Genomic DNA, 14253 nt, shown 5'->3' with positions numbered 1-14253 from the left:
AATCATCCATTGTACCTGAAGACTGGAGATTGGCCAATGTAACCCCAATATTTAAAAAAGGCCTCAGGGGCGATCCGGGAAACTACAGACCAATGAGCCTGACTTCAGTGCCGGGAAAAATAGTGGAAACTATTCTCAAGAACAAAATTGTAAAGCATATAGAAAGACATGATTTAATGGAACACAGTCAACATGGATTTACCCAAGGGAAGTCTTGCCTAACAAATCTGCTTCATTTTTTTGAAGGGGTTAATAAACATGTGGATAAAGGTGAACCAGTAGATGTAGTGTATTTGGCTTTTCAGAAGGCATTTGACAAAGTCCCTCATGAGAGGCTTCTACGTAAACAAAAAAGTCATGGGATAGGAGGCGATGTCCTTTCGTGGATTACAAGCTGGTTAAAAGACAGGAAACAGAGAGTAGGATTAAATGGTCAATTTTCTCAGTGGAAAAGGGTAAACAGTGGAGTGCCTCAGGGATCTGTACTTGGACCGGTGCTTTTCAACATATATATATATATAAATGATCTGGAAAGGAATACGACGAGTGAGGTTATCAAATTTGCAGATACAAAATTATTTAGAGTAGTTAAATCACAAGCAGACTGTGATACATTGCAGAAGGACACTGGAAGACTGGGCATCCAAATGGCAGATGAAATTTAATGTGGATAAGTGCAAGGTGATGCATATAGGGAAAAATAACCCTTGCTGTAGTTACACGATGTTAGGTTCCATATTAGGAGCTACCACCCAGGAAAAAGATCTAGGCATCATAGTGGATAATACTTTAAAATCGTCTCAGTGTGCTGCAGCAGTCAAAAAAGCAAATAAAATGTTAGGAATTATTAGGAAGGGAATGATTAATAGAACGTAAAATGTCATAATGCCTCTATATCGCTCCATGGTGAGACCACACCTTGAATACTGTGTACAATTCTGGTCGCCGCATCTCAAAAAGATATAGTTGCAATGGAGAAGGTACAGAGAAGGGCTACCAAAATGATAAAGGGGATGGAACAGCTTTCCTATGAGGAAAGGCTGAAGAGATTAGGGCTGTTCAGATTGGAGAAGAGACGGCTGAGGGGGGATATGATAGAGGTCTTTAAGATCATGAGAGGTCTTGAACGAGTAGATGTGACTCGGTTATTTTCACTTTCGAATAATAGAAGGACTAGGGGGCACTCCATGAAGTTAGCAAGTAACACATTTAAGCCTAATCGGAGAAAATTCTTTTTCACTCAACGCACAATAAAGCTCTGGAATTTGTTGCCAGAGGATGTGGTTAGTGCAGTTAGTGTAGCTGGGTTCAAAAAAGGTTTGGATAAGTTCTTGGAGGAGAAGTCCATTAATGGCTATTAATCAAGTTTACTTAGGGAATAGCCACTGCTATTAATTGCATCAGTAGCATGGGATCTTCTTAGTATTTGGGTACTTGCCAGGTTCTTGTGGCCTGGTTTGGCCACTGTTGGAAACAGGATGCTGGGCTTGATGGACCCTTGGTCTGACCCAGCATGGCAATTTCTTATGTTCTTATGTTCTTAACAATTACAAAACATAGGTTTATAAGAACGGGCCTGCGGATTACAAGGTAACTGTGGGAGGGGCTAAAACAAGAGAATATATGAACCATCATACTATGTATGTTAATACAGCAGGGTATTGTCATGGTATTTATGACATCTACTATTAGTGGTTTCACAGCACGGCGATGTCTCGTGTTGAGTATAATTTACTATTGAGTAACAGCAATTGGATGTAATAGGCTCAACTGGGTATGATGCTAGGTATTCAGCTTGGGAGGTGTTTGTTGGTAATAAAGTGCTTAACGGTGAATAGATTTCTTGGGAATGGTAGAGTAATCGCTTAGCCTATTTTCCAAAGATTCATGTGATTGTCAAGATAAATATTGCAGGCTTTATACACGTAGATCGTATTTCAAACTATATGGTTTTCAGTTAGGTTTGTATTATGTGCTTGCATGGTTCAACATGGTTTGCATAGGGTCAGTAGGAGGGAAGTAATATCTGAGAGTCACTAGGTGCTTTGGTGAACATCCAGGTTTTTAGTTCTTTTTTGAAGGTTTTTAAATTTTGTTCTAAGTTCGGTTGGGAGGGTGTTCCAGAGTTTGGGACTTCCTAGGGAAATGGCTCTCTTCCGAGTTGAGGTAAGTTGTTTGGAACGAGTAGGTGGAATCTTTAATAGACCTTTGTTGGCTGAGCAGAGGTTTCTGTTTGAGGAGTGAAGTTTTATAGATGTACTTAACCAGTTTGTTTGTTTTTCGTATATTATTTTGTGTATTATGGATAGTATTTTGTATTCTATCCTGAATTTTATTGGGAGCCAGTGTAGTGAAATAAGCGTAGGAGTAATGTGATCGTGTTTTTTTAGTTCCAGTGAGTATTCTGATGGCTCTATTTTAGAGGATTTGGAGTGGTCGGATGATGGTGAGAGGTAAGTTGAATAGCAGGGAGTTGCAGTAGTCCAGATTGGAGAAGATGAGTAGCTGAAGGACTGTTCTGAAGTCGTTGGGAAATAGGAAAGGTTTTAGACATCGTAGGGTTAGGAGTCTGTGATATCCGTCTTTGATTTTAGAGGTGATGTGGTTCTTGAAGGATAGCTCATTGTCAATTATGATTCCTAGGTTGTGGGCATGGGTGGGCATGGGTGATAGGTGAGATAGCAGCTTTTTGGTTCATTAGTTTGAGAGGTGGTAGTTGAGGAGCATTGTTCTTTCTGTCCAGTATGATTATTTCTGTCTTATCGAAGTTTAGGATGAGTTCCATGTTGGTTAGTAGTTTTATTTTGGTGAGGTAAGTGGCTGTTTTTTTGTAGGTGTCTTCCAGAGTGTTGTGTGAAAGGACAGAGAGCGGCATGATTCGCAAGCAACCCCCCGAGGCCAGAGAACCGGCAGTGAGTGAGACTGCAAATGCAGAAGCAGTGATCTTAGAAGCTAAGTTTGAAAACCTTTACAGGAAGTTTGATGAGCTCCATATGCTGCTTCCTGATGTACTGCAGGAGGTAGAAGCCTGGGTGTCTGGCTCAGAGTACGTTAGAAGCTGAAGTTTCTGCTTTACATTTGCTCGAGATGCACACAAAGCTAAGCTGGAGGATCTGGAAATGGATCAAGGAGGAATAATCTCCATTTTATCGCCATTCTAGAAAACATCTCAGACTGCGAGCTAGCAGAGAAACTGGCAATGGATGCCACGTGTGCTTGCGGTGCATTCTACACATGGTGACAAAGTTGGGAGGTACGTACAGGGAATAGGTCCTCCAAGCATACCGCTGGGTTAGAAATCTGAAATTTGATGGGGAGGCCATCTTACTTTTTCAGGACGTCTCGGTGGTGGTAGTAGCATAAAGAAAAGCATTTTTATCCATGTGCACCCGTTTAATTGAGCAGGCACACCCCGTTTGCTGTATTGTATCCAGCATGGCTCCACATTTCTCACACGATCAAGCCTGCTATATCTGAGTCAGCAGAGAAAGCCCAGGGATTTGTGCAATCTAATGCTGAGCCAGGTACCAGGGGATCTCATGGCCCTTAGAGACGCAGGGTAAAGCTGGCTAGTTGAAACGTTGCGTTTGCTACCGTTGTTTATCCATTGAGCCAAGGACTCATTCTGGTTGTTGCGCAGAACAAACGCATTCGACCTACCCACAGAATTCAAAATTGGTTTGCACTGGAGGTTGGACTGACTGCCCTATTCAGATGGAGGAGTTGGTTAATGGCACCTGTCCATATGTGTAAGCCGTGGTCATTGTGCCTTCCAGCTGTCTTTGTTCACGGCTGATTTACAACTCATCTCATCAGAGATATGTCAGATCGTCAGCATCAAAGAGACTCACGGACTTGAGTGAACTTAGGTGATTATTACAGACTTGGTTTACCTCCATTCGGTGGGTTGGGAGAAGGGGGGAACCTGCACATCTTCGTGACCATTGTGCCTTTGGAGAGGTGATGTTATATTTTCAAACGTAGAAGGTTTGGGGGCTTCTCATGGGCGGGGGAGGAGACCATCATGGGTTTTGGAGAAGGGATGGAAATAGGTTCTTCAGAAGCAAGTATGAGGAAGCAAATTAGGAAGGTCCCTTGGGTTGGGGTTTAGGCTGGGAGTCCCGATCCCTTGTATCGATGTCAGAGATCCTCTTGTCACTTGGGCTGGTAAGGGCTAAGTCTACATTAAGATGCACCAATCACGAGCTAGAAGACTGCACAGGCTCTGCAGAGGTGCGGTATGCAATGCTGCAGGGGACTCAGAGCATGCGAGGGGGGAGTTTTCTTGGCCCAAACCTCCAACAGGAGAGTGGGCGTAGCAGGAACATTTCAAGCCACTAAGGTGACAGATGATGGAGAGGGTAGGTCCCTGATTGTAGAGGGCTCTCGCTACAGAACATTGGTGATTGGCACCAAATCATACAGGCCTGGAAACGGCTGGGCACCAAGTTGCATCTTAGCAGCAAAATCTCACATATTTTGCCAGTAGCGGGGAATGGGGATTTTCCTCTGGGATTATGATCTCTTTTTTTCCCCAATGTGAGCGGCTAAAGGGGTTCAAACTATTTCAGAAATGTCGGGAGCAGGAGCAGTCCCATTGTCTTTTAGTGAGATACGGTTTGCGATTCCACAAAAGCATTTTTTGGCCTATTTACAGCTGAAGCTTTACATTCTATCCTTAGACAAGAGAAAATTGCAAAATGAAAACCGAGAGCTCTTGCTGGAATTCTCCGATTGCAAGGATCCCTCTAAACAAAGCATTTCCTACTTCTGTAAATTTATGAAGAAAAGGAGAAGCCTCTAGATTTTACCAGAATCTTAGAGGGGTAGCAGGTGGAATTGGGCTTATCCATGGTCCCTGTTTCTCGAGGATTCGTTCTCTCACTACAAAGCCCTCTTTACGAAAAACTCAGAATAGATTTCTTATGCAAGGTTTTTACTCTCAAAAACGTGCCTGTCGTATGAGGCTGACGCAGTCAATGTTGTCCACAGAGTGCCAGCAGATGGACGGTGCTCTGGGACATCAATTCTGGACATGTCCAGTGCTGCAAACCATTTGGAAGGCAATGCAGGCATATATTTATCAGGTTACAATGGGACCATTACCTTTGGAGGCCTGGTTTTTTCTTTTTGATGATTTGGTGGGGGGGACACCATTTCCAGATTCATGCACTAAAGTTTGGGGGGAGAAAATCTCTATCTTAAAGAACTGGTTGCTTCCGGAGCCTCCGAATGTGACACAGTAGAGAAATGAAAAATATATTGAGATTATAGTAGACGTAACGTTGAAGAAATATGTCTTCCTGAAGATCTGGAGCTTGCCATATAGAGCGCGTAGTTCTATCCTGAACAATTTTTCATAGATTATACATTAGAGCTTGGGTCCTGAAAACTGGGTGGACCTTCTCGTTTCTCTGGAACAATGCGATGGATGCTGGGGAGGGAAGGAACTAGGGGTTAGTTTTGGAGATGTTACTGAAGAATAGATGGGTTCCTCTTTATCTCTGGGATACCGGGGGTGGGGGGTGCAGAAAACACACATCACCTTAGGGACAGTATACATGTAATGTGTATATAATAGTGAAACTCAATAAAAAAGATTGAAGCGTTAATAGGTTCTAGCTCCCATACAGAAACAGAGAAGAGTCGCTGGCGTGCACAGATCATCTCTGACATCCCAGCCCCAGAAGGATGTGCTGGAGCTGCTTATGCTGAGAAGGAAGCAGCCGCGTGGTTTTGATTTTTGCATGATTCTCTGGCACAGTTAAGGAGGCTGTGAGGGAGAATTAGCAAGGCCGAAGAGTCAAGGAGTGACCAGCTGTCAGCTCCACTGCTTCTGCCATTTACTGAGGCTGCTGGCTTCCTGGCCCCAATGCTGCTTATTGCTCTGGATTCCCAGTCCTTTCTGCCTCTGATGACCACACTTGGGGAACAGGAAGGGGGAGTGACGGAGTATAGCAACTCCTCCCTCATTCTACCTTAAGAACCCCAGATCTCTTTAAGGCAGAAGGCTGCAAGGGATTCTGGGTGAAGGTCGGTTCCCTTCACCCTGCCATAAGAGCCCAGGCCTAGAGAGCTTGAGGAGGCCTCAGAGGAGCTGGTAGGACCTTACGAGATATCCAAATGCCGAATGTCTACCTAATATGCGTGTGCCTGATGCAAGGTGAGCTATTATTTTGATTTATGCACTGTAAATAAATAATTGCACCCAAACCAAGTTAGTCAAGTCCTGTGGTATTCCTGAAACGGTTCCTATGGCTGCAGCCGGCCCAAATACGCTACAAGGGGATATTGGGGAAGGGAAGAGGTGGGAAGAGTGAGTGAAGGGATCAGAAAGAGGAGGAGAGTGAGTTGTCAAGAAACAAGGGAGTGAGTCAGGGGATCAAAGGTGCTGTGGAGTGTAAGTGAGGCAACCGGAGTGAGGCAGGGAAAGAGTGAATGAAAGGAGGGAGAGAGGAAAGAATGAACGAGGAGAGCATGCTCTCCTGCTCTTTTCCTCCTCCACCATCCAGCCAAAGACACAAAGAGCAAACTGCACCTCTGAATTCCAGCTTTCCGCCCACGTCCAAGGAGGCTGAAGAGATCTGGCAGTGCCGCATCCCAGCCCGAGGAGGCAGCCTGTGCCTTACTGGCCAAGGAGGGAGAGGAGGAGAGTTGCTGGGGAAGGCAATGAGTATAGTGGAGAAGGGATTGGGGGCTCTCGATCCACTGCAGATGGGAATGAGGACCATTGAGGGAATCATGGTGGGGGGGGGGGGGCTAGGGATGGAGGACAAGAATCACCAGCAGGAGGAGGACGACAGTAGAGAGAAAGGCCCCCATTCTCTCTGCCCTCCTCCTTAACCCAGTCATCCTTTGGTGGGCATAAGCAGCAGGGGCTGGGGGAGGAGGAGGAATAGAGCGCATTCACGTATGGGTGTGCGAGAGAGAGTGTGTGCACACATCTGGAAAACGGCCCCCACCATCCACTTTACGTTTTAATTTCTGTTCTCTCTACAAATGAAGCTCTGGAAAGATGCATGGGCTGCCACCATTTCTGCCTGACCCCCCTCTCCCACTGCAATTTACATTACAACAATTAATTGGATTTTGCAGCCCTAATCATGTTATTGCAGGAAGCTGTGGGCACCACCTACAAGAGAAATACATTATCCAATCTTTCCTTCCCACACCCTGCATTTCCCATGAAAGACCTTCCTTCCTGCCGGCAGAGGTTTAAAAGCAGAGATCTAACACTATGGGTCCGATACTCAGTGCCACTTAGCGAGTTAAGTTTGGCCTTAGCTGGCTAACTGGTGCCATACTAGTCAGGCAGGGCCAGTCACGTGGCACCACGTTTTTATTGGTCTAAAAAGTTACGTAAAGGGCAGGACAGGGGCGTCCTGGAGCGGAGCCACTTGTCTGGCCAAGTTAGATGGATAAACCCTGATATTCAGTGTTAGCCAGATAAGTGTAGGATTGCTGTTTGGATGTCCTAAAGTCAGCTGGATAAACTTTTCCAGCTAACTATAAGACAGCAGAGTACATTCAGCAGCCTGGTCATGAACCAATTAGCTGGATAACTTGTGCAGCCAGACAGCAAGAAATCTAACCTTCTCTTATTGCTTGCCCAGTCTCACCATCTCCCTTCCCTTCACACTGCCTCCCAGGGGCTGGGCGCCACTTACCTTATCCGAGTTGATGATGTCCTTCTTGCTGATGATACCCGTGTTTTCACAGTCCCCACCTCCCAGCTCCAGGATATCCCGAACATCCGCACCTGTTGCCATGTTGCCTTCTGGCAAGAAACCGGGATAAACAGTAAAACTTGTGTCACAAATCTGCCTCCTTTATCAACACGGACATGTCCTTCCACTGAGAATTGTTTCTGGGGAATAATGAGACCATGTGGGCCTCTCATATGTGTTCAGTCCACTTACTGGCTAAAATCCCCTTTTTGCAGACTCAGTTACTGCTCCGTGGAATTGGAATACAAAGCTCTACGTGTCCCTACTATTACCAGATGAAGCACTAGCACCCAGCTCTTGCCTTTATCACTCAGTCGGTAAGAAGAGCTGAGCTTTAGCAATGGTGTACAAATGCAGTTCCATCTCCAGGCATGGGAGACCCCTGAGCACCCTTACGTGCGCTTACCATAAACTAGTGTCTGTAAGAGCAGTGGATTGCAGATGGGACAGGGGCACACACGTACAAATGTGTCACATTCTCAGTATATTTGGTTCTTATTTGATTCTGTAAACACGTGAAAACATGAATCCATTCTATTGCTTTTAAAAATTAAAGTGTAGGTTTGCAAGAATAGGGGATTCCAAATCAGGATTTTGGTGAGGCAGCCCTGGCTCTGCTACCAAATCCCGGGGAATTTCCCGCTCTGTGCCACCACTTATCCACCGGATTTCTGTTCACCTCCTCGCAGGCTAACATCCACTTCAAGGCCCAATATCAGCTGCTGAGACCTCTGCTCTGGTAGGGAATGTACAACATGAGGTTCTTTTGGTGGCAAATCCTAAAGCATTAGAGATTTGAGTCACCTTGACCCTTCTCCCCAGAAGTGGTTATGCTGAAGGGAGATGTTACCCAGGAGCATGAGCATAATGCATATATCACAGCAGCAAATAAGCCATTTCCTACTGAAACATTTGTGCTGTAATTTGCAGGCTGGGGTCTATAAAGGAAAACACTCTTTCTTCATAGCCAGAACATAACAAAGCCCATGATGTAATTAGTGCAGCACCATCAAAAGCCTTAAAGCATCACAGTGAAAAATGAAAAACCACACACTGCAAAATCTTTTTTTTTTATATAAATTGTTGATCCTCTGAAGCAGGAGAGTTTAACATTATACATCTGAGTTGGGAGGGACCATTTTAGCCTAGTCAATTTTCAAAGGAAAGGAATGGTCAGCACACTTTAGGTGTGACAAGCTCCAGTAGGCTGGACTGCTGACCCACACACATTAGCCCTGATGTAATAGGATGTGCTGGTCTATGCTCACATTAGCATGCTGTTGTGTGCACATTTTTCTGCATACAGCTAGGCTCCTGATTTAACAAAGAGTTTAATATACCAATTAGTACTCCTTTATTCAAATCCCATGTTAATCAAGGCATTAGCTATTACTTCCCAGTGCAGAGGTGTATAGCATTAACTCATGCTGTGTGCACGTTAAATGTAATTTAGGGATGCTATTTATTTTTTTTGCATGCATTTTTTAGGTTTACATGATTTTTAACTCCAGATGCATATGCATTATATTAGCTTTCCGCATCAGGAGTTAACTTTTTTAGCATACAAGCAAAGAAAATATGCACTAAAGTTCAATACACATTTTTAACTCCTATCTTACATCAGACCCACTGTGGGGGTTGAGGGCAATGCTAGATAGTAAGTTGCACATCTCCAACCACTACATGCGGGGCAAATTACAATGGTTGAGATACTCACATCTCTTATGCAACACATGACTAAAACCAAATTACAGGACTAGATGGTAAAAAGAATCAGTATGAGGAAGGAATAATTGGCAGGTTTTATTTAATGTGACTTTGTGTTGTCGTTATGCCTAATAACATATGTAATTTATTTTCCTTTATGCTTATAAACCAAAGCAACTTTGTGAGTTTGCGGTATAAAAATAATTTTAAATATATTTTAAATAAAATAAGTACATAAAAGAGTGCTCATATCCAGGGCCATTAGAAGCAAGCAGGAGGAAAACTCAGGGTTTTTTAGGTTATACTAAATATTGCTTTTTTAAAAAAAATATCAGCCAGCCAGCTCAGAGGAGGACTTGAGTTGGCTTTCCAGCCCAGGATTGCTCATTGGGGCTGTTGTACTGAAGGACTATATGAAGGCTGGCAGGGGAGAGAACCAAGACAGAGGGTAGCTCCTATCCAGTCCTACATACAGAGTATAAAAAAAAAAGTGTGTGTGTGGCTTGGCCAGGTCTCTAACCAGTTATATACCCCGAGTATAAAGGGAGAGGGGCTCAGGATAAAGCAAGGTCCCTATGCAGTATAAAAGGGGAGAAGAGTCAGGATAAAGCACAATCTCTGAGCGGTGTAGAGAGGGAGAAGAGTCAGGATAAAGCACTGTCCCCATCCAGTTATACACCTCCAGTATAAAGGGAGAGGGGCTCAGGATAAAGCACTGTCCCTATCCAGTTATACACCTCCAGTATAAAGGGAGAGGGGCTCAGGATAAAGCACTGTCCCTATCCAGTTATACACCTCCAGTATAAAGGGAGAGGGGCTCAGGATAAAGCATGGTCCCTATGCAGTATAAAAGGGGAGAAGAGTCCGGGTAAAGCACTGTCCCCATCCAGTTATACACCTCCAGTAGAAGTGGAGAGGGGCTCAGAATAAAGCATGGTCCGTATGCAGTACAAAAGGGGAGAAGAGTCAGGATAAAGCACAATCTCTGAGCGGTGTAGAGAGAGAGAAGAGTCAGGATAAAGCACTGTCCCCATCCAGTTATACACCTCCAGTATAAAGGGAGAGGGGCTCAGGATAAAGCATGGTCCCTATGCAGTACAAAAGGGGAGAAGAGTCCGGGTAAAGCACGGCCTCTGTGCGGTGTAGAGAGGGAGAAGAGTTAGGGTAAAGCGCGGTTGCGATATAATACAAATATTTCTTACCGTCTCTGCCGCTGCGAGCACAAGAGAATCCGTCTCACCGCTGGTACAGCTCCACCTTCCGTCCGGTCGAAAACACTTCCGGTACAGGAAACGCCGGGTCTTGTTTCCGGTCGGACCTTTCTTAGCGCTGGACAGCGTTTCTGGCGCGGTTTCCATGGAAACGGCGGCGGGGGCACGGAGATGTGCCAGCAGACGAGGAGCGGCCCTACGAAGCGGGAACCGAGGGCGCTCTTGGTCCTCGACTCCTCCCTTTCCTCAGATGCATCTTGAGTTAAAAATGAAGTAAACCTGAAATGCATAAAAGACTGGGCTTGAACTACCGTCCTTTAGCGAGCCGCATTCCGGGCTCTGGGCCCGGAGCTGCGCGTGCTGGGTCTTCCCAGATCTTGTGTGCTGTTCAGTGGGGGCAGGGGAGGTGTAAAGGCTTCTAAGTCTTCTGTAACGATTTGTAAAGTCCTGATGGTGCCAGAAGGTCTTCGGGCTCATTCTGCTAGAGGAGTGCTGGCCTTTTGGGCTGAGTGTCCCTGCAGGACATTTGTAGAGGGAGCATGGTCCCCTTTCCATATGTTTGCCAGTCTTTACAGATCGCATGTCCGAGCCGCAGACATGGCTGTTATTGTGGCAGAAGTGTTAAGAGCAAGATCCCTCAGGATTTTTCAATTAAATGGAGGAGGCGTTATCAAAAAAGCCAGTGTATAAGATGTAATCGCTGGCAGTGGGCCTCAGGCAGTATCAGTGTTGCATAGACCAAAGATTTAAATCATGTACGGTCATACCTCCAATGGCTATACCTAAAAAGGTTTTTATTTATCACTCTAACTTTCACCTGTTATTTGAACTTTCGCCATCATGAAAATACCCACAAGACTATATTCTAAGAAATCAATATGCAATAAAAATCTCATACTGACATCATCTTTAACTGAATATCAATCATATGATTTCTCAAACAATAGCCCACTGAATAATTAGCTTAATTATAATTCCAACTCTACTAGACCTATTGTTTGAGAAATCATATGATTGATATTCAGTTAAAGATGATGTCAGTATGAGATTTTTATTGCATATATTTTATTGCATATATTTATTGCATATATGTACAGAGACTGTACATATGAGACACCATATTTATATTGAACTTTTGTAAATAATTATTCTCCTCTATCTCTTTCTATTTCTTACATTCCCAGTTCATTAGCCCTTGTTAATTGTAACTGCTTCTCTTCATCACGTTATTTATGTTTTTTGGTTGTATTATCCGCACCCCTGTTTTCTGTAAACCGACATGATGTGAACGAGTTCATGAATGCCGGTATAAAAAAACCTTAAATAAATAAATAAAATATTGATTTCTTAGAATATAGTCTTGTGGATATTTTCATGATGGCGAAAGTTCAAATAACAGGTGAAAGTTAGAGTGATAAATAAAAACCTTTTTAGGTATAGCCATTGGAGGTATGACCGTACATGATTTAAATCTTTGGTGTATGCAACACTGATACTGCCTGAGGCCCATTGCGAGCGAGAGACAATGGATTACATCTTATACACCGGCTTTTCTGATACAACCTCCTCTATTTAGTTTAAAAGTCCTGAGTAGTTTATATATAGATTTTTTCTGTGAATAATTTATAATTCCCTTTCTTTTTTTGTATTTTGTTTCATTTAGGGAGGTGTTGCACTTTTTTGTGATTTAAGACCAAGATCCCTCCCAGGTTAAGCGTGACTTAGGTACATCCATCTGGACTGGTCTGGTGGATGATAAGGAAGGAAAAATTAGTTTCTATTTGCAAATTTTCTTTCCTTGAGTCACACGAGACCAGTCCAGAGTCCTGCCTGGTAATTCTGTGGTCTGCTCTTACATAGTGTATTCTCTATTCAGTTTGAAGAGTGGTTATAGTAGTTGAGATTCTATTTTCTGGCCTTCCCAGTTGAAGTGAACAGGCCTGCTTTCAGTTCACCTAAATATTTGTTAATCCTTCTTGTATGGGAGTTAAGATTTGATATGCAAATACTGACTGACTGCAGGTGGCACAATGCATCAAGAAGATGGTTATAGTAAATCTTTTGTTCTTTGCTCCATCTGCTGATAGGGGAGATATATCCATTTGTCTGGATTAGTCCTGTAGGACTCATGGAAAGAAAATTAGCAGGTAAGAAGCCAATTTTTCCTTTCTGAGGCTGCTTTTAAATCTTAACCCCTGATTCTTCTACTTATAGTCATATTGATTTTAACCATTTTCTTAATAAATAAAATTCCCAACATCTCTCTTGCCCTGTATGTTTGTCTTAATTAGATTGTAAGCAGGTACTATCTAATGTGTATTTATATAGCACTATGTACATCAAAAGGCTTTATAGAAGTGATAAGTGGTTCTAGTAATAGGGTAGCAGGCTTATAGATAAGCTGGGAAGGGCTAGGAATCCTAAACCTTAGGATAGGAGTTGCCATCTCCAGTCCTCAAGGTCACAAACAGGCCAGGTTTTCAGGATATCCACAATAAATATAACATATAGATTTGCATGCACTGTCACCATTGTATTCAGGTCTATCTCATGCATATTTCACTGTGAATATTCAGAAAACGTGGTCTGTTTGTGGCTTTCAAGGACTTGAGTTGGCCACCCTTGCCTTTGGAAGGTCCATTGTAACTCGCCCAGATATTGCTTTATTTTGTCTCCATAAAGCCAGATGATTAGATGCTGATAATAGTTCCTTCGCCCATTGAAAAGTTGTGAATTTGCGGATGATACTGAGAGCTGCAACAGAGTGGATACACCTGAAGGAGTAGAAAGAATAAAAATTGATTTAAGAAAGCTTGAAGACTGATCGAAGATTTGACAGCTGGGATTCAATGCCAAGAAATGCACAGTCATGCATGTGGGATGCGGTAATCCAAAAGAGCTGTATGTGATGGTGGGTGCATGGTGGATGTGCACGGACTTGGAGAGGGATCTTGGGGTAATAGTTTCTGGCAATCTAAAGGCAGCAAGGCAATGCGACAAGGTGATAGCTAAATTCAGAAGAATTCTGAGCTGCATAGAGAGAGGGAAAACCAGAAAAAAGGAAGTGGTGCTGATGCCCTTGTACAGGTCCTTAGTGAGGCTTCACCTGGAATACTCTGTTCAGTTCCGGAACCCGTATCTCAAAAAGGATAAGGAGAGGACAGAGGGGGGTCCAAAGAAGAGGGTGGGGTCGGCATTGGAAGACTTATGAGGAGAGGCTGAAGGACCTGAACATGTATACCCTGGAGGAGAGGAGATGCAGGGGAGATACGATACAGCCTTCAGATACCTGAAAGGTCTTAATAATGCACAAACTTCAAACCTTTTCCATTGGAAAGAAAACTGTAGAATTAAGAGTCATGAAATGAAATTGGGGGGGCAGCACCAGCATCAGGAATTATTTCTTTATGAAGAGGATGGTGGATGCTTGGAATGCCCTTCCAGAAGAGGTGGGAAGGATGAAAACAGGGCATACACACTGGATTCCTAAAGGCTAGTGGTTAGAAATGAAGGAAAAGGTGCATGGAGCTAAGCTGTACAGAGGGGCAGTTATTACCCTGAACCAATCAGCCTTGATGCTTGTGATGCAACTGCAACATCATTCTCTG

At 43.7% G+C, this 14253-nt stretch overlaps 1 protein-coding gene across 1 annotated transcript in view; it reads right to left on the bottom strand.

Moving 5' to 3' along the window:
* The window catches only part of LOC115100039 (DNA methyltransferase 1-associated protein 1-like), a 53172-nt gene extending 42399 nt beyond the window's left edge, over positions 1 to 10773 (bottom strand). The window contains exons 1-2 of the mRNA XM_029618193.1: positions 10637 to 10773; positions 7668 to 7777 (exon numbers count right to left, since the gene is read on the bottom strand). Coding sequence (XP_029474053.1) covers positions 7668 to 7769 — 102 coding nt within the window. The 5' untranslated portion in view covers positions 7770 to 7777; positions 10637 to 10773. The remainder of the gene's footprint in view (positions 1 to 7667; positions 7778 to 10636) is intronic.
* Between the last annotated feature and the right edge of the window lie 3480 nt (positions 10774 to 14253).

Source organism: Rhinatrema bivittatum, chromosome 10 (genome assembly GCF_901001135.1).
Source record: "Rhinatrema bivittatum chromosome 10, aRhiBiv1.1, whole genome shotgun sequence".
Lineage (NCBI taxonomy): Eukaryota > Metazoa > Chordata > Amphibia > Gymnophiona > Rhinatrematidae > Rhinatrema > Rhinatrema bivittatum.
This window is presented reverse-complemented; position numbering and strand designations above follow the sequence as displayed.